Source organism: Sorex araneus, chromosome 9 (genome assembly GCF_027595985.1).
Source record: "Sorex araneus isolate mSorAra2 chromosome 9, mSorAra2.pri, whole genome shotgun sequence".
Classification (NCBI taxonomy): domain Eukaryota; kingdom Metazoa; phylum Chordata; class Mammalia; order Eulipotyphla; family Soricidae; genus Sorex; species Sorex araneus.
In genome coordinates this window covers 35,626,575-35,646,970 of record NC_073310.1, presented here as the reverse complement: position 1 = coordinate 35,646,970, position 20,396 = coordinate 35,626,575, and the positions used below count along the sequence as shown (strand labels likewise).

At 37.8% G+C, this 20,396-nt stretch overlaps 1 protein-coding gene across 1 annotated transcript in view; it reads right to left on the bottom strand.

The window, feature by feature from the left end:
* PLD5 (phospholipase D family member 5) overlaps positions 1-20,396 on the bottom strand; it is a 393,721-nt gene that overhangs the window by 160,469 nt on the left and 212,856 nt on the right. Inside the window, exon 4 of the mRNA XM_004619013.3 lies at positions 2,081-2,192. Coding sequence (XP_004619070.1) covers positions 2,081-2,192 — 112 coding nt within the window. The remainder of the gene's footprint in view (positions 1-2,080; positions 2,193-20,396) is intronic.

Sequence of the window (20,396 nt, the reverse complement as noted above, 5' to 3'; positions counted from 1 at the left end):
TCCATACTGGAATTTTGGTTGTATTTATAAAATTTAGCATGAGTCTGTCAAGGGACAGTTTTGTGGACATACATATGGTCAAAAGTAATAGAACTCTCTACTTTCTTCTCTCTCTTCTTCATTCATTTGCATTTTTATTCTTTCAGATAAGGAAAATCATTTGCAAAAACAGATGCCCACATTTAGTTAAAAGTAATCCATTGATAACCACCTGATGGTTCCCTAAGCACTGCTAGAGCTATCTATATCACTGAGCACAAAATATCCACCCACCCCCACACACCCCTAGTACTTCAGGATATGTTCCCAAGACAAGTCAAACCAAAGTAATCCATTCCCAACACTGTCCAATAGAGGAAATCCAATTACATGTTTTTTTTAAGTAAGAGAACTAATCGTAGATTTCTAATTTGCTGAACCAAGCAGTTTCTAGTTTTTCAAAAGAATTATGCTGTCGTAAATAGTGAACCTTTCATACCAGTAATTTTTCATGAATTATCTCTATGGATGGAAAATTCTCATTGGTGGTAAATATATGGACTAGTCAAATTTTTGCCTTGTATAATTTACATCTCCCAGTAGACATTATAATTTTTTATTTTTCTTCTGTAGAAATAAAGACTGTTGGGGTTCCTTTATTTCCTTCACATTTTGCCCATATTGTTTGAAGATATTTTTACTTAAAAACTTGGAAAACAAACAAGGTACAATTGCACAAAGGCACAAAAGCAGCACAAACTAAGATTTAATGCTACTAGAAACTAGATAGCTAATGGAATGGGGACATCATGGCAGTATAAGAAATGACAGGGAGAACGAAATAGGTCCTTAGAGTTTAAACCAAACATCTTGCAGAACAACACCAAGGTCATATTTATAGAAAGATGAAAATTCCACCCAGTTACATGTCCCCCTGCAAGGGATTTCCCATTATTACAATCAGGGGGAACAAGTAAAGGTCAGGTCCACACAACCATTGAGTGATCTTTTGCTCATTATGTGATCAGTAAAATACTTTAAAATGTCAAAAGAAAGCCCACTGGTACCATAACGGTTTATAGTTACCATGACAACTCCAGAATATGGCTAAATATGGGCAGAACCTCAAGCATGGTATTCCCATTCATTTTAAGTGGAGAATAAGGGGAATAGGAAAGTCTGAAACCATAGAGAAAAAACAGTGGTGGTGTATCCTCTTTAAGCCCCACTCCTGTAATTCCAAGAGTGCCCTTTCTATTCTCTTTTCCTTAAATGAACACTTTAAGCCCAACATGATGCATACTAAATACATACTGGTGCTTTAAATATTTTGTGATCTCTATGAAATCCTTGGGGAGCACAAAACTCAGGCATGGGGTTATGTGCATGCCTGTGCCTCAGTGCCCTTTACTCTCATCAATGCTGTCAGGTTTAACACACTCACTAATTAACACCTTATTTCTCCTGGGGAACATTTTCACTGACTCATATGTGCCAATTTCTTTGCTTACAGTTTGATAAGAAATTTAGTAAAAACATTGTTGAAATGAGAGTTCAGTTAATGGCAATGTAGCAAAATGTAAAAAGTTATTTCATAATTATTCCCAGCCTTCATGAGATTGTAAGGCAAATTACAAATTAGCCACAAGCATGATGGCTCACAAAATTATTTTAAAAATTGTCTTAAACACTAAGTCAGTATTGCATGGACTCCTACATCTGACCACACTATTTTAAAACTGGAGAATTTTTAAAATGAGGAATTCCTTAAACTTGATAGAAAAGAGTAAAACAATTCCAGTGTTTGTTCTAATGAGAAGTGGCTTTTATTCTTTAGCCTTTGAAGTGCTCAGAGGAAGAAAACCTCTTCTTTCTAATTATCCTTTAATCACTAGTATGCAACAACACTATTAAAAAATCCCAGTAGTGTTGATTATTTTTGTTGATTATTTTTTTAATTTAAGCTTTAAAAGGATTTTTTAAAGGAGAAATAAGAAGTGTACTTAGTGACATGCGATTATAAAGAAACTGTTTTAAGTGAAATTAAAGGCATCTGAACTGAAAAGCCAGTGGTAGAGTAGCATATCAGCCTTGGCCTTACCCTTTAATTTTAAGGCTTCTAATACCTTTGAATCAGCCGTTACATCACTCACTAGCTTGATTTCAATGTTTTGTGAAGTTAGTTGAAGCAACTTTTCAAAAAGACGCTGACCCTAGGAAAAAAATATGCAGATAAAGCAAGTCAGAAAATTAAAAGCTAACTCTTTAAACACTTGTAAATTCTTATATTAAAAAGTACAATCATTCTGTAACCACAAAGTTACTGATTCTATTACTACCAGAGATTAATCAAAGGAGAAATACAGTAGCAAGTTGAGAAAAAGCTTCATTGGCATTGGCAGGTTGGAAAATGGTGGCTCATGGTCTCAAAGCAACTATCTTATCTTGAAGATCACAAAAGTGTTTGTTTTTCTTTTTTTACAGGAATTTTTAGGAAGTGTAGGCTCCAGATAGTGAAATCAAGAATGAGCAATAAAATTATTTTTTTTTTAAAAAAAAAAGCTGAATCATTGTGAGATACAAAGTTACGAAGCTGTTCACGGTCAGGTTTCACTCATACAATGTTCCAACACCCATCTCTCCACCAGTATACATTTCCTACCATCAATGTCCCCAGTTCCCCGTACCTACCACCTCTCTCTCTCTCTCTCTCTCTCTCTCTCTCTCTCTCTCTCTCTCTCTCTCTCTCTCTCGATCTTGAGGCAGGCTTCCAACCATGGGCCAGTCCTCCTCACCCTTGTTTATACTGTCCTTGGATATTAATCTCATATTATAAAATTTGCATACAAATGGATGGACATGGAGAGTATCCTGCCCAGTGAAATGAATCAGAAGGAGAGGGATGGACATAGAATAATCAAGTTCTTTAGTGGGATATAAAACAAAATTTTCTTTTTTTTATTAGTGAATCAGCAGTTACAGACTTACAGCTTTTTGTGCTTGTGTTTCAGTCATGCAATGCTTGGGTACCCATCCCTCCACCAGTACCCATTCTCTACCACCAATGATTCCAGTATCCCTTACATCCCCTCACCCATCCCCCACACGCCACCCTGCCTCTGTGGCAGGGCATTCCCTTTTGTTCTCTCTCTCTCCTTTTGTTCTCTCTCTCCTTTTGGGTGTTGTGGTTTACAATAGAGGTATTGAGTGGCCATTGGATTTGATCCATAGTCTGCTTTAAGCACACATCTCCCATCCCCAGCAGGTCCTTGAACCACACTTTACCTGATGTTACCTTCTCTTTCTGAGCTGCCTTTTCCTCCAGCATGTGAGGCCAGCTTTTAAGCCGTGGAGCCAATCTCCTGGTACTTATCTCTACTATTCTTGGGTGCTACTCTCCCATTTTGTTACTTTTTATTCTACAGATGAGTACAATCTTTCTATGTCTGTCTCTCTCTTCCTGACTCATTTCACTTAGCCTGATACTTTCCATGTGGATCCACTTATATGCAAAGGTCATGACTTTATCTTTTCTAACAGCTGCATAGTATTCCATTGTATAGATGTATCAAAGTTTCTTCAACCAGTCGTCTGTTCTAGGGCACTCGGTTTTTTTCCAGATTCTGGCTATAGTAAACATTCAATGAACATTGAACATTCAATAGCAGACTATACTTTTTTGCCTCTTCGGGATATATTCCCAGGAGTGATATTGCTGGGTCAAATGGGAGCTCAATTTCTAATTTTTTGAGAAGCATCCATACTGTTTTCCAAAAGGGTTGAAACAGTTGGCATTTCCACCAGCAGTGTAGGAGAGACGCTTTCTTCTCCAAATCCACGTCAATAGTGATTGCTTTTGTTCTTTTGGATGTGTGCCAGTCTCTGTGGTGTGAGGTGGTATCTCATAGTTATTTTGATCTACATCTCTCTGATGATTAATGATGAAGAGAATTTTTTCATGTGCCTTTTTGCCATTCACATTTCTGTCTTGAGAAAGTTTCTGTTCACTTCATCACCCCATTTTTTGATGGGGTTGGATGTTTTCTTTTGCAGATTCCAGCCAGTGCCTTGTATATCCTTGATATCAACCCCTTATCAGATGGGTATTGGGAGAATATTCTTTCCCATTCTGTAGATTGTCTTTGTATTTTGGTCACTATATCTTTTGCAGTGCAGAAGCTTCTTAGTTTAATATAGTCCCATTTGTTTATCTCTGTTTCCACTTGATTGGTCAATGGTGTGTCATCTGTGAAGACACTGTTAGTTTCAATATTGCAGAGGATTTTGCCGACCATGTCTTTAATGTAACTTATGAATTCTGGTCTGATGTAGAGGTCTTTAATCCATTTTGATCTGATTTTTGTGCATGGTGTTAGGTCGAGGTCTAAACCCATGTTTTTGCATGTGGTTGTTCAGTTATGACAGCACCATTTGTTAAAGAGGCTTTCTTTGCTCCACTTCACATGTTTTACTCCCTTTATCAAAGATTAGATGTTCATACATTTGGGGTGGTGTGTAGGGATATTCCACCCTGTTCCATTGGTCTGTAGCTCTGCCTTTGTTCCAGTACCATGCTGTTTTAATTTTTCCTGCTTTGTAGTAGAGTTTGAGGTTGGGGAGGGTGATGCCTCCCATCATCTTTTTCCCAAGAATTGCTTTAGCTATTCATGGGTGTTTACTGTTCCATATGAATTTCAGGAGTGCTTGATCCATTTCTTTGAAGTTTTTCATGGGTATCCTTATAGGGATTGCAATGAATCTGTATAGTGCTTAGGGGAGTATTGCCATTTTGACAACATTAATTCTTCCTATCCATGAGCAGGGAATATGTTTCCATTTCCTCGCATCCTCTTTTATTTCATGGAGTAGCATTTTATAGTTTTCTTTGTAGAGGTCCTTCACTTTCTTAGTTAGGCTGATTCAGAGATACTTGATTTTCTGGGGCACGATCGTGAATGGGATTGTTTTTTTCATGTCACTTTCTTCTGTCTCGTAATTTGTGTATAGGAACGCCATGGATTTTTGAGTATTGATTTTGTAGCCTGCAGCTGCTGTACAAATCTATTGTTTCTAGGAGTTTCTTGGTAGAGGTTTTAGGATTCTCTAGATATAGTATCATATCATCTGTGAATAGTGAGAGCTTGATTTCTTCCTTTCCTATCTGGATGCCCTTAGTGTCTTTTTCTTGCCTAACTGCTATTGCAAGTACTTCCAGAACTATATTGAACAGAAGTGGTGAGAGTGGGCATCCTTGTCATGTCCCTGATCATAGAGGGAAGGGCCTTAATTTTTCTCCATTGAGGATACTGCTTGCCATGGGTTTGTGGTACATGGCTTTGACCATCTTGAGGAAAATTCCTTCTAAACCCATTTTGGTGAGATTTTTCATCATCAATGGGTGTTGGATCTTGTCAAATGCTTCCTATGCATCTATTGAAATGATCATATTGTTTTTATCTTTGCTTTCATTGATATGATGGATTATGTTGATTCATTTCTGAATGTTAAACTATCCTTACATCCCCGGGATGAATCCCATTTGGTCGTGGTGTATGATCGTTTTGATGAGTTGTTGGACTCTATTTGCTAATATTTTGCTGGGGATCTTTGTATCCATGTTCATTAGGGATATTGGCCTGTAGTTTTCCTTGTTAGGGGTGTCTTTGTTTGCTTTTGGTATTAGGGAGATATGTGTCTCATAGAAACTGTTGAGGAGAGTTCTTCTTTCTTCAATTTTCTGAAAAAGCTTGAGAAGAACTGGCAACAGGTCCTCTTTTAATGTTTGAAAGAATTCACCAGTGAATCCATCTGGGCCTGGGCTTTTGTTTGCGGAAAGACTTTTGATTACAGTTTCAATTTCCTTGATATTAATGGGTCTATTCAGGTATTCCAAGTCTTCTTGATTCACTCTTGGGAGATGATAGGATTCCAGGAATTTATCCATTTCTTCTAGGTTCTCTTGTTTCGTAGCATACAGATTCTCAAAGTAGTCTCTGATGATCTTTTGAATTTCATTAGTTTCTGTTGTGATGTCCCCTTTTTCATTTCTGATTCGGTTTATTAGGGTTCTCGCTCTCTCTTTCTTTGTGAGTCTTCCTAGTGGTTTATCAATCTTGTTTATTTTCTCAAAGAACCAGCTCTTGATTTCATTGACCTTTTGGATTATTTTTTGGGTTTCCATGTCATTAATTTCTGATCTAAGTTTTATTATTTCTTTCCTTCAGCCGGGTTGGGGTTCCTTTTGTTGATCTAAGATCTTGAGCTGTGAAGTCAAGTTATCTATGTAGGCTCTTTCTTCCTTCCTGAGGAATGCTTGCAAAGCTATAAATTTTCCTCTTAACACAGCTGTAGATGCGTCCCATAGGTTTTGATAAAATGTCCTGTTTCTCTAAAAAAAATCTTTTATTTTGTGTTAGTGAATTCTTTTGCAAATCCAAGTATTTGCTTGCCACATCAACTCAGATAGGCTTGAATAATGACCAGGAGTGTGGCAAGCACATAGGTAGGTGCATGCCAAGTTCAAAGAGATCTGTTGGACACCTTTGCTCTAAAATCCAAGGGGCTGGGCAGAAGTCACAACAACTATGTTAATCACTGTATCACTATCATCTCGTTGTTCATCGATTTACTCAAGCAGGCACCAGTAGCGTCTCTATTACATTCAGCATGTTAACAGCAATATTACTTACATTCTTTAAAACTCAATGATGCCTGCATAATCTAAATTTCTTTTTTTTTTCCTTTATTAATTCACCATGTGGAAAGTTACAAAGCTTTCAGGTTTAAGTCTCAGTTATACAATGCTCAAACACCCGTCCCTTCACCAGTGCACATATTCCACCACCAAGAATCATAATATACCTCCCCCCTTCCCCTCACCTCCCCAGCCCCCCACCCCGCATGTGTAACTGGTAAATTTCACTTTCCTTTCACTCTACTTTGTAATCTAAATTTCTAAAGTTCAGACTTATGGTCATCACATATTCACACAAGATGTTTGTTGTTGAGTTTTTTTGTAATCCTCACTTTCATATGTCAAAAGTTCTTACAGGCCTTGTGTATTTTGTGAGAACTCATGGTCAGCAATTTTAAAAGATGGATTTTTTTAGTTCTTAGTTAGTAGATAGCACAGCGGGTAGGGTGTCTGCCTTGCACGTGGCTGACCTGGGTTCGATTTCTCCGTCCCTCTCAGAGAGCTGGGCAAGCTACTGAGACTATCTCACTCTCATGGCAGAGCCTGGCAAGCTATCTGTGGTGTATTCAATATGCCAAAAATAGTAACAACAAGTCTCACAATGGAGATGTTACTGGTGCCTGCTTGAGCAAATCAATGAGCAACAGGATGACAGTGATATGGTGATACAAATTAATAGAACCTATTTAGCACAAATGAAACTTAAGAGAACTTCTAAACCATCAGTAACTCTACCTTGTGTCTTATTCCCCCAATTATTTTTGTGAGATTTACAAGGGATCATAACTCTCAAACGTGAATGAATATAAAACTATAAAATCTATAGATATTGTCATTAAACAAAGCATTTAGTATGAATTTCTTATTTATGCATTTTCCTGTGTGTGCTTTGAGGTGGTATTTCTCATATTTCCTTTTCAGGGCACTAATCTGGGTCACAGCCAGGTACTACTACAGAAGGTGTTCAGGAGACCATATTATGTTGGGGATCAAACTCAGGACTCCCATGCTCCAGCTCTTGGAGTTATCCCAAAACCCACATGTGAATGCCCTTGAGTGATCCTATTGTATTGCAATTTCATTCATGATGTCTACAATAGCTTTATCTTCAAACTCTCATTGTGTTCCACATCCCCTTTTTTGTGAGGTCCCCTTTAATAGGTTGATATTTCAGTATCAGAGTGTCAATGACTTTTTTCTGGCAAAGACTTGAGGAGTATTATTAGTACCAAGAGATAATCAGATAAATAGGACCCAGCAGCACCCCCTTCCCCCTACAAACATCACACTCACAGTACTTATACCTCCAACCTTTGGTCTAAGCAGCCTGCTGTGAAGAGCTAAAGCAGTGTTGTAGGCACATGGCATCCTCAGAACCAGACTCTGGAAGTCAAGAGGTCTCCCGTTTAGCCCTGGTGTACACACAAGTTAAATACAGTGGAGCTGGGGACAGGAAAAGACTCAGAAACTTGTGATAAATTTGGTCCCAGAATATTCTTTCCCATTTCAGCTGTAACATAAGAAACTGGGTACTAAGAGAAAACTAAACTCTATTAGCATATTACTTAAATTTCTTAGCACTCAGTGTCCATCTTAGCAAATGAGACTGGTAATAAATCTAGTCAACTCCCGTAGCCCCACCAAGATCACTTTCTTTTAAAAAGCTAGAATTAATTTTACAGAAACATGACTTTTTTCAAATTTTTGTTATTTTTGTTTCACCCCCTTTACGTTATATTTTAGCATTTTATCCTGTCCACCTACAAAAAAATAGTGATATTACAATGCAATACGACTTTAAAAAACTCATTCTGAGATTGTCTTTACATCAAAGAAAAAAATGAATTTACATATTCCCTAAAGATATATAGAAGAGTAAGCCAGCATAGTAAAACCATGAAATAGAATAATAACAAGAGTCAGGAATAAATTTATAGCTGTAAATGTCTACAGTAATTCAAAGAATAACGTACCTGAAAGTCACAGTACTCATAGCAATATGATTAGAGATTTAGAGATGGATAAATAAGAACATTAAATAAAGAATTCAGAAATTATATATACATGCTTTTTATCTGTAAGAGATATTTTAGTTTTCAAAAGATAAAGTGTAGTCTGGCACTAAAGCCAGACAAAAGAACTCCTATCTAGCACACAGAAAACTGTGATCTCAGGAAGAATAAAAAAGAATTTATTTCTATTACCAAATATTACCAGTTTTTCCAAGTTTTTGAAAGTACACATATAGCCATTGAATACATTTACTAGATAGACACCTGTTATGTGTTAGGGATCTTAATAAAAGATCTTAATAGTTTAACAGGGATCTTAATAATTTAATAATTTAATTAATTTATTAATAATTTTTAAAATAATACTAATACCACTGTAGCACTGTCGTCCCATTGTTCATCAATGTGCTCGAGTGGGCACCAGTAATGTCTCCATTGTGAGACTTGTTGTTACTGTTTTTGGCATATTGAATATGCCACAGGTAGCTTACCGGACTCTGCTGTGCGGGAGGGATACTCTCAGTAGCTTGCCGGCCTTTCCAAAAGGGGCAAAGGAGTCAAACCCAGGTCGGCCGCCTGCAAGGGAAACACTCTACCCACTATGCTATTGTTCTAGCCCTGGTCACGGTCAATGATCAAAAGTATTCCAATGTCATAGATCAACCAGAACACAAGTGCATAATCCCATATTCTTGGTTAGGAACTCCCACTTTTTTGTGTAATAAGCAACAACTAGAAATCTCTTTACACATTTTTCTTTTTCCTGCTTTTTATTTTTATAATTTCCTTCAACTTGTTCTTGAGTTCACTGAATTGATTTTCAGTGTCTCCCATTCTGCTATTGAGCCTATGTGTTTTAGTTCAACTACTATATTCTTTTCTTTGTTATTATTGTGTTTTATATGCCTTGGGATTTCCCAGGTATTGCTTCCAGGGGCCACTCCAAGTGAATTTAAACCAACCAGTTGAAATAGTTCAACATATGCCCTGAGTATGTTGCAGAACTGCCTGGGCCCTGAAGTGTTAGTGCCCAGTACCATCCAGGCCATACTAGAAATGCTCAAGGATTTCCAAGTCTGTAACTTGTGATGCTCAGGTGCATATCTGTATTTGGAATCAACCAGGGATTAGATGTATATAAGAATCTGCCTCAAACCCTGTAAATTCCTATAAATTCCTATATCCCTGGTGTCTTGACTCTTGTATTCTCTCTCTCTTTCTCCCTCTCTCCCGCTCTCTCTCTCTCTCCACCTACTGTATATTTTAGGTCAATGATTTCTATGGATTCTTCACAGCAAAATTTCTATGAATTATCATCAAATTTTCTTTATTAACAGTCTCCCATTTTTTAAAAAAAATTCAATGAGCATTGAAAGACGTATTGCTTAGAAATATTCATTAGAGAATTTAGAACAATATGATGTGCTTGATGTTTCTCTCAGAGTTTTGCTCTTTATCTGACATTGCAGGTGAATTATTCCATTTCTTTATTATGCCTGGTGTTGTATGGTCAATAGGAAAGGGTTTCAGTTGGTGTCAGTGTAGGTGGTAATCAGAAGAAATGATAATACTTGATGACAAAATCCAGGCAGTGATTGAGACTCTAGGAGTTTGTGTAGACCTGGAGAACTACCAGGAATCTAAGTAATGATTGCCTTATAGTAGCTATAGTACTGAGTTCTAGTGGACCTGCACTGGGATCCAGGGTTGCTCTTACCAGGATATGACTGTGGTGTTGAAGTCCAGAGGCCCTAGGCAGTGACTGGGGCATGGTCTGAAGTACAGAACAACAGCTATAGCACCTGAAATTTTGCCTCCCAAGAGATTTGCATTTGCCAGCACATGGCAGCAACTATAGTGCCAAAGTCCAAATAGTATGAAATGGTGAATGTGAGGATATATTTGTGGCACCAAGTTTCAAATGATCTGTCTATGCTATCACTAAATAGTCAAAATCACAGGTGTCCCAATACACTCATACAACATGTTTGAGCGGGCTTGAATAATGACCAGGAGTGTGCAGTCATCACAACTGCACATTGGTAGATGCATGCCAAGTTCAAAGAGACCTGTTGAGTTACCTTTGCTTCAAATTCCAAGATGCTGGAGAGAAGTCACTCTGTTAATAGCAGTGTTATTCACACTAATCAAAACCTAGAGTTACCCATGACCACTGGCAAATGTGCGGATAAGGAGATGTAGTGTATATACTCAATTGAATACTGCTTAGTTGATGACAAGATGAAAATCTGCATTTTATTACAATTTTAGTGGAGCTAGAAGATGTCAAATAAAATAAGTCAGAAGGAGCAAAACATACTTGACTATCTTAGTAATAGGTAATATATAAGGAAGCAAAGGAAGGGAATAGACTATATCAATGACAGTAAGTCCTTAGATTTTGACAACAGAATTGAGATTACCAAAGGGAAGGCATACAGACAGTGATGGAGAAATGACACTTTGTGGTGTGATAATGTAGACCTTTAAACCAAAAATATTTATTTTAATATAAATAAATAAAGTATTACCTATTTGATACCATCAAAGAACAACTTCAATTTAGTTACGCAGTTTATGCCAGTTCATTCATTAAGCAGTTCGTTCATTAAATGCTATTAAGCATTTAAGTAACCTCAGCAATTAATCATCAAAGATTCTCCTAATGGTGACTAACACAATTAAGCATGCTTTGGTTATGCCCTCCCCTTTAGGGGCAGATGAAGCAAGATGAATAAGCTCATCCTATCAATAATAGTCCAGGAAATAGCAAGAACTTCATATCAAAAAGAGCAAATTTGTAATAAAGACATCAGTAGAGATTTTCCTTTGATATCTCGAAAATAGCTTTGGGATTGTTCCAGTGTTTGCTCTTGCTTACAAAGGGCAGAATATAATATAATTTTGGCAGCAGCAACTAGCAGTGTTTGGAAGTGGGTCTGACACAATTTTTCAACTTTCCTCTGCTCCAGATTCAAAGTGTCATCAGGGCAAGGACAGACCCATTACTCAGCCTTTTCAATTGTTCTGAGTGCTGCCAGGTCAAAGTCTCCCACACAAATGAAGACGGAATGTTTCAATCTTCTATTTCTGAGGGATTCTATCTATTCCTAGACCCCCAAGAAATAACTAAGGTGCTCTACATGCTGCCCCAAAATTCCAGACTTAGGGAAGCAGTTCTTATTTAACCCTCTAATTCTACATCTGATGAATGATCATGAAACAATTAAACAAATGGAAAACCATGCATTAAAATATTTGTTGCAGAATTTGTTAAAAATAGCTTAAATGTCTAATAATAAAGAATAGATCCCCCAACCCTGAAACTACCACATTGTGTAATGCAGACAATTTAAGATAATATCCAGTAGAAATTTGTGTGACATGGTTACAATATTTTCTTTTTTTAAACATTTATAGACATGGAATATTTATGGACTTGGTCCCAAAGAGACAGTGGGTAGGGTACTTGCCTGGCACACACCTGTCCTGGGCTCAATCCCAGCACCTGATATGGTGCTTAAGCACTAAAGGAGGTTTCCCTGAACACGGAGCCAGAAGCCCTGTGAACCATCAGGTATGACAATGGAGACAGCAGCAACAAAAATTAAAGAGGCAAAATTGAATCGGAAAAATAGAAATTGTATCAACCATCTTTTCAGACCACGATGCGCTGAAGATAGAAGCTAACCACTCACAAACACGGAAAATCAAATCAAACACCTGGAAATTAAACAATTCAATGTTGAACAATGAGTGGGTCAGGAAGGAAATCAAAGAAGAAATCAAAAGATACTTAGAAACAAATGAGAATGAAGACACAAGCTACCAAAACCTATGGGACGCAGCTAAAGCTGTGTTAAGGGGAAAATTTATAGCTCTCCAAGCATTCCTCAGGAAGGAAGAAAGGACCCACATAGATAGCTTGACTTCACGACTCAAGACCTTAGAAAAGGACCAGAGAAAGGACTCCAAACCAGACCGAAGGAAAGAAATAATAAAAATTAGAGCAGAAATTAATGACATCGAAACCAAAAAAACAATCCGAAAGATCAATGAAACAAAGAGTTGGTTCTTTGAGAAAATAAATAAGATTGATAAACCGCTAGCAAGACTCACAAAGAAAGAAAGAGAGAAAACTCTAATAAATCGAATCAGAAATGAAAAGGGGGACATCATAACAGAAACCAGTGAGATTCAAAAGATCATTAGAGACTACTTTGAAGGTCTTTACGCCACAAAAAAGGAGAACCTAAAAGAAGTGGATGGATTCCTTGATTCCTACAATCTCCCAACACTAAAGAAAGAAGACCTGGAATACCTGAATAGACCCATCAATGTTAAGGAAATTGAAACTGTAATCAAAAACCTCCCCAAAAACAAAAGCCCAGGCCCAGATGGTTTCACTGGCGAATTCTTCCAAACATTTAAAGAAGACCTATTGCCTGTTTTCCTCAAACTTTTCCAGGAAATTGAAAAAAAAGGAACTCTCCCAAACAGTTTCTATGAAGCACATATCTCCTTAATACCAAAAGCAAACAAAGACACCACTAAGAAAGAAAATTACAGACCAATTTCCCTGATGAACACCGATGCGAAGATCCTCAACAAAATACTAGCAAATAGGATCCAACAACTCATCAAAAAGATCATACATCACGACCAAGTGGGATTCATCCCAGGGATGCAAGGATGGTTTAACATTCGGAAATCAATCAACATAATCCATCATATCAACAAAAGTAAAGACAAAAACCATATGATCATATCAATAGATGCAGAGAAAGCATTTGACAAGATCCAACATCCTTTCATGATGAAAACCCTCGCCAAAATGGGGTTTGGAGGAACTTTCCTCAAGATAGTCGAAGCCATCTATCACAAGCCTACGGCAAGCATTATCCTCAACGGGGAAAAACTAAGGGCCTTTCCTCTGAGATCAGGCACAAGACAAGGATGCCCACTCTCACCACTCCTCTTCAATATAGTACTGGAAGTACTTGCGATAGCTATTAGACAAGAAAAAGAGATTAAGGGCATCCAGATAGGAAAGGAAGAAATCAAACTCTCACTATTTGCAGACGACATGATACTATATCTAGAGAAGCCTAAAACCTCTACTAAGAAACTCTTAGAAACAATAGACTTATACAGTAAAGTTGCAGGCTACAAAATCAATACCCAAAAATCCATGGCCTTCATATATGCAAACAATGAGGCAGAGGAAAGGGACATGAAAAAAGCAATCCCATTCACAATCGTGCCCCAGAAAATCAAGTACCTCGGAATCAGCTTAACCAAGGAAGTAAAAGACCTTTACAAAGAAAACTACAAAACGCTCCATGAAATCAAAGAGGACATGAGGAAATGGAAACATATACCCTGCTCGTGGATAGGGAGAATCAATGTTGTCAAAATGGCAATACTCCCTAAAGCATTATACAGATTCAATGCGATCACTATAAGTATACCCATGACATTCTTCAAAGAAATGGATCAAGCAATCCTAAAATTCATATGGAATAACAAACGTCCAAGGATAGCTAAAACAATTCTTGGGAAAAAGATATGGGAGGCATCACCCTTCCCAACCTCAAACTTTACTACAAAGCAGTAACAATTAAAACAGCATGGTACTGGAACAAAGGCAGAGCTGTAGACCAATGGAACAGGGTGGAATATCCCTACACACAACCCCAAATGTATGATCATCTAATCTTTGATAAGGGAGCAAGAGCTGTGAAGTGGAGCAAGGAAAGCCTCTTTAACAAATGGTGCTGGCACAACTGGACAACCACATGCAAAAAAATGGGTTTAGACCTTGACCTGACACCATGCACAAAAGTCAGATCAAAATGGATTAAAGACCTCAACATTAGACCACAAACCATAAGGTACATTGAAGACAAGGTCGGCGAAACCCTCCACGATATTGAAGATAAAGGTATCTTCAAAGGTGACACGGAACTAAGCAATCTAGTAAAAACAGAGATCAACAAATGGGACTACATTAAACTAAAAAGCTTCTGCACCGCAAGAGATACAGTGACCAGAATCCAAAGACTATCCACAGAATGGGAAAGGATATTTACACAATACCCATCAGATAAGGGGTTGATATCAATGGTATATAAAGCACTGGTTGAACTCGACAAGAAGAAAACATCCAACCCCATCAAAAAATGGGGCGAAGAAATGAACAGAAACTTTACCAAGGAAGAAATACGAATGGCCAAAAGGCACATGAAAAAGTGCTCTGCATCACTAATCATCAGAGAGATGCAGATCAAAACAACCATGAGATACCACCTCACACCACAGAGACTAGCACACATCCAAAAGAACAAAAGCAACCGCTGTTGGAGAGGATGTGGGGAGAAAGGGACCCTTCTACACTGCTGGTGGGAATGCCGACTGGTTCAGCCCTTCTGGAAAACAATTTGGACGATTCTCAAAAAATTAGATATTGAATTCCCATTTGACCCAGCAATACCACTGCTGGGAATATATCCCAGAGAGGCAAAAAAGTACAATCGAAACAACATCTGCACATGTATGTTCATCGCAGCACTGTTTACAATAGCCAGAATCTGGAAAATACCCGAATGCCCTAGAATGGATGACTGGTTGAGGAAACTTTGGTGCATCTATACAATGGAATACTATGCAGCTGTTAGAAAAAAGGAAGTCAAGAATTTTGTGGTTAAGTGGATGGGCATGAAAAGTTTCATGCTGAGTGAAATGAGTCAGAAAGAGAGAGACAGACATAGAAAGATTGCACTCATCTATGGTATATAGAATATCAGAGTGGGAGACTAATACCCAAGAACTGTAGAAATAAGTACCAGGAGGTTGACCCCATGGCTCGAGGCTGGCCTCACGTTCCGGGGAAAGGGCAACTCAGAGAAGCGATCACCAACTACATTGTAGTCGAAGGCCATGTGGAGGAAGGGAGTTGCGGGCTGAATGAGGGCTAGAGACTGAGCACAGCGGCCACTCAACACCTTTATTGCAAACCACAATAGCTAATTAGAGAGAGAGAACAGAAGGGAATGCCCTGCCACAGTGGAGGGGTGGGGTGGGGGGGAGATGGGATTGGGGAGAGTGGGAGGGACACTGGGTTTATGGGTGGTGGAGAATGGGCACTGGTGAAGGGATGGGTTCCCGAACTTTGTATGAGGGAAATATAAGCACAAAAGTGTATAAATCTGTAACTGTACCCTCACGGTGATTCTCTAATTAAAAATAAATAAATTATTTTAATAAAAGAGGCAAAATTGTTTTTGGTATAATGGAAAGCTGAAAATTAAGATATAAATTCATTTATACAAGTAGAAAATAAAATAAGAATGAAATATCAAACTGCTTAAATTTTGTCAAAAGAATGATCTTGTTTCTCTTCTTTTTCTCTGCAGTAATAAAAAGCATTCTAAAAGAAAAACCCCACATTTGGGATAGGGGGGTGTCTCACAAGCAATGTTCCTGAGAAGGATTTTCCTTTCTTCTTCATATTGAATCACTGCAACATAGACCCTTACAAAACTGTTCATGATTAGGTTTTCATGGCACAGTGTTCCAACACCCATCCCTCCACCAATGAACATTTCCCAGCACCAGTGTCCTCAGTTTCCCCTCCATTACCCTACACTCCACCCCCAACCTGCCTCTATGACAGGCACTTCACTTTCTCTCTCTGTCTGTCTCTGTCTTTGGGCATTGTGGTTTGTAATACAGATACTGAAAGGTTATCAGGAACATCCCTTTACCTACTTTTAACACTCAGTTGTTGTCTATTGTAATCATTCTCAGTTAATAGTCATACTGGTCCCTTCTCTATCTTACCTACCCTCCGCCCCACACATAGTTGTGGTTGATTTCAAACACCGGCCTGTCCTCCTATCTTCTGTTTTTCCAGGTCATGGATACTACTTTCCTAATATACTGTTATATATATATATATATATATATAAAACTCAAAATGAATGCAGTCATTCTATATCTGGCTCTTTCCTTCTGATTCATATCTTTCAGCATGATAATCTCCATGTTCTTCCATTTATAGGCAAATTTCATGACTTCATTTTTCCTAAATGCTGCATAGTATTCCATTGTGTAGATGTGCCATAGTTTCTTTATCCATTTGTCTCTTCTCTGGCACTAAGGTTGTTCCCAGTGAGCAGAGGAGTGCACACGGTGTTTCTGATGTGTTGTTGTGAGCCCATTCCCAAAAGTGGTAATGCTGGGTCAAATGAGCTCAATATCTAATTTTTAATATCCATAATTATTTCCAAAAAAGACTGAACCAGTTGATATTCCCACCAACAATGAAGGAGAGTCCCTATTTCCACACATCCGTGCCAGCACTGGTTGCTCGTGTTCTTTTGGAAGTGCATCAGTCTCTGTGGTGTGAGATGCTATCTCAGTGTTGTTCTGATTTCCACTTCTCTAATGAATGGTGGTGAAGAGCATTTTTATAATGTGCCTTTTGAATCTCTTCTTTGAGAAAGTATCTGTTCATTTTTTCACCCCTTTTTTAGTGGGGTTGGATGATTTTTCTTGTAAAGATAAACCAGTCCCTTATATATTTTTGATATTAATCCCTTACCAGAAGGGCATTGAATGAACAATCTTTTCCATTCTGTAGACTGTCTTTATATCTTGGTCACTTTCTCTTTTGAGGTGCACAAACTTCTTAGTTTCATGCAATCCCATGTTTTTTTATCTTTCATTCCACTTGTTTGTTCAGTGATGTTTTGTCTTTAAAGATAGCTTTAGCTTCAACATTGTTGAGGAATTCACCTACATTTACTTCCATGTACCTTGTTGATTTAGATCTGATGTTGAGGTCTTTGATCATTTTTGATCTGACATTTGCATTAGAGGTATGTGTCCATTTTTAATTTTTTTTACATGTATCTACCCAGTTTTGCTAGCAACACTTTTTAAAAAGACTTTAATTTCTCCACTCATATTTTTTGCTTCCTTATCAAAGGTTAAATGATCATACATTTCAGGGATTATGTCAATATTCTTGACTCTATTCCTTTGTCTGCGCATGTCTTTATCCCAATGCCATGCTGTTTTAATTACTACTGCTTGGTAGTATAGTTTGAAGTTGGGGAGGGTGATGCCTCCCATCTTCTTTTTTTCCAAGTATTGCTTTAGCTATTTGTGGAACAATTCATATTGTTCCATATGAATTTCAGGAGTGTTTGATCAATTCTTATGAAAAATGTCATGGGTATCCTTATAGTGACCACATTGAATCTGTATAATGCTTTGGGAAGTATTGCCAATTTGACAATGTTAATTCTCCCAATACATGAGCAGGGGATATGTCATTTCTTTATTTCTTCTTTTATTTCTTGAAGTCGCATTTTCTAGTTTTTGTTTTTGTTTTTTTGTACAGGTCCTTTACTACCTTCATTAAGCCGATTTTGAGTTACTTGTTTTCTGAAGCAAATTTGTGAATTGGATTGCTTTTTAATACACTTTCTTCTCTTTCATTATTTGCTTATAGGAAAACCATGGACTTTGGGGAATTGATTTTTACCTTGCCACTTTACTATACAAAAAAAAAAATCTATTGTTACTAGAAACTTCTTGGTAAAGGCTTTAAGGTACTCTAAGTATAGTATCATACCATCTGAAAATACTGGCAGCTTGACTTCCTTTCCTATCTGGAGGCCTTTGATATCTTTATCTTGCCTAATTGCTATGGCAAATACGTCCAGTACTATATTGAATAGAAGTGGCGAAAGTAGGAATCCCTGTCTTGTCCCTAACCTTTGAGGGTAGGCTATTAGGTTTTGCCCTGTATTACCTGTATCACTTGTCGTCCCATTGCTCATCGATTTGCTCGAGCAGGCGCCAGTAACATCTTCATTCATCTCTGTCGCATGCTAGTGTAGCCTAATGGCATCGGCTCGCTCCAGGAACACGAAGACATCAAACCGTTTTAGCAGCCTCTCCTTACTTGTCCTTCCCAACACTGCCATATTGGGGGCTCTTTCAGGGTCAGGGGAATGAGGCCCGTTTTTGCCCATTGAGAATAATGCTTGTCATGGGTTTGTGGTAGATGGCTTTAACTATATTGAGGAAAGTTCCTTCAATTCCCACTTAGCTGAGAGTTTTCATCATAAATGGGTCCTGTATCTTGTCAAATGCTTTCTCTGCATCTATTGATATGATCATATAGTTTTACCTTTTCTTTTATTGAAACGATAAACTATGTTGCTTAACTTGTGAGTGCAAAACCATCCTTGCATCCCTGAGATGTATCCTACCTGGTCATGCTGTATGATCTTTTCAATGAGTCATTAGTTCTATTTGCTAATATTTTGTTGAGAATCTTTGCACATCTGTGTTCAACAAGGGTATCTGCTTGTAACTTTTTTGTGTGTTGTCTCTCTCAGTTTTTGATATCAGGGTGATATATGCCTCATACAAACTGTTTGGGAGTGTTTCTGTTTCTTCAATTACTGGAAAAGCTCGAAAAGGATTGGCAGTAGGTTCTCTTTAAAGGTTTGGAAGAATTCACCAGTGAATCCATCTGGACCTGAGCCTTTGCTTTGGGGAAGACATTTTTATTATCATTTCAATTTCTTTGATAGTGATAGGTCTACTCAGGTATTCAAAGTCTTCTTGGTTCAGCCTTGGAAAGTTACAGGATCCTAGTAATTTATCCATTTCTTCTAGGTTCTCTTGCTTCATGGCATACACTCTCTCAAAGTAACCTCTGATGATCTTTTGAATTTCTGTGGTTTGTGTTCTGATGACCCCTTTTAATTTCTGATTCAGTTTATTAGGGTTCTCTCTCTCTTTCTTTGTGAGTCTTGCTAGTGGTATATCATTCTTGTTTATTTTTCCAAAGAACCAGCTCTTGGTTTCATTGATGTTTTGGATTGTTTTTGGGGATTCCAGCTTGTTTATTTCTGCTCTAAGTTTTTTTTCTCCTGCTTTGCTTGGGCTTCTTTTCATTAGGTCATTACCTAGGAACTTAAGGTGTGAAGTAAAGTTATTTTTATGTGGTTCCCTTGTTCCTTCCTGAGAAATACCTGCAGAGCTATAAATTTCTCCCATAACACTGTTAGCTATGTCTCAAAGTTCCAATAGCTCGTTTCCTCATTCTCATTTGTTTCCAGGTATCATTTGATTTCTTCCTTGATTTCCTCTGTAACCCACTGATTGTTCAGCATTGAGCTGTCTAAGTTCCAGATGTTTGATTTGATTCTCCATTTCTGTGTGTAATTAACTTCTATTTTCAGTTCATCGTGGTGAAAAGTGAGTTGATACATTTTGTATATCCCTGATTTTATGAAGATATGTTTTGTGGCCCAGCATGTGGTCTATCTTGAAAGATATTCCATGTGCACTGGAAAAGAATGTGTATTCGGTTTTTGGGCGTTGAAAAGTCCTGTCCATATGTACTAGCCTTCTGTCTTTCATTTCTTCCTTCAAAGATTATTTTCTTGCTGAGTTTTACTCTCAGTCATCTATCAAGAGGTGACAAGGTGGTGTTGAATTCTACAACTACTATTGTGTTGCTATCAATATCCTCTTTGAAGTCTATTAATAGTTGTATTGAGTGTTTGGCTGCCCTTCAGTGGGTGCATATTGTTTGGGAGTGCAATTTCTTCCTGATATCCATATCCCATAATTATTTAAAAAATGACCTTTGCTGCCCATTCTAATTTTTTTCAGCCTGAAAT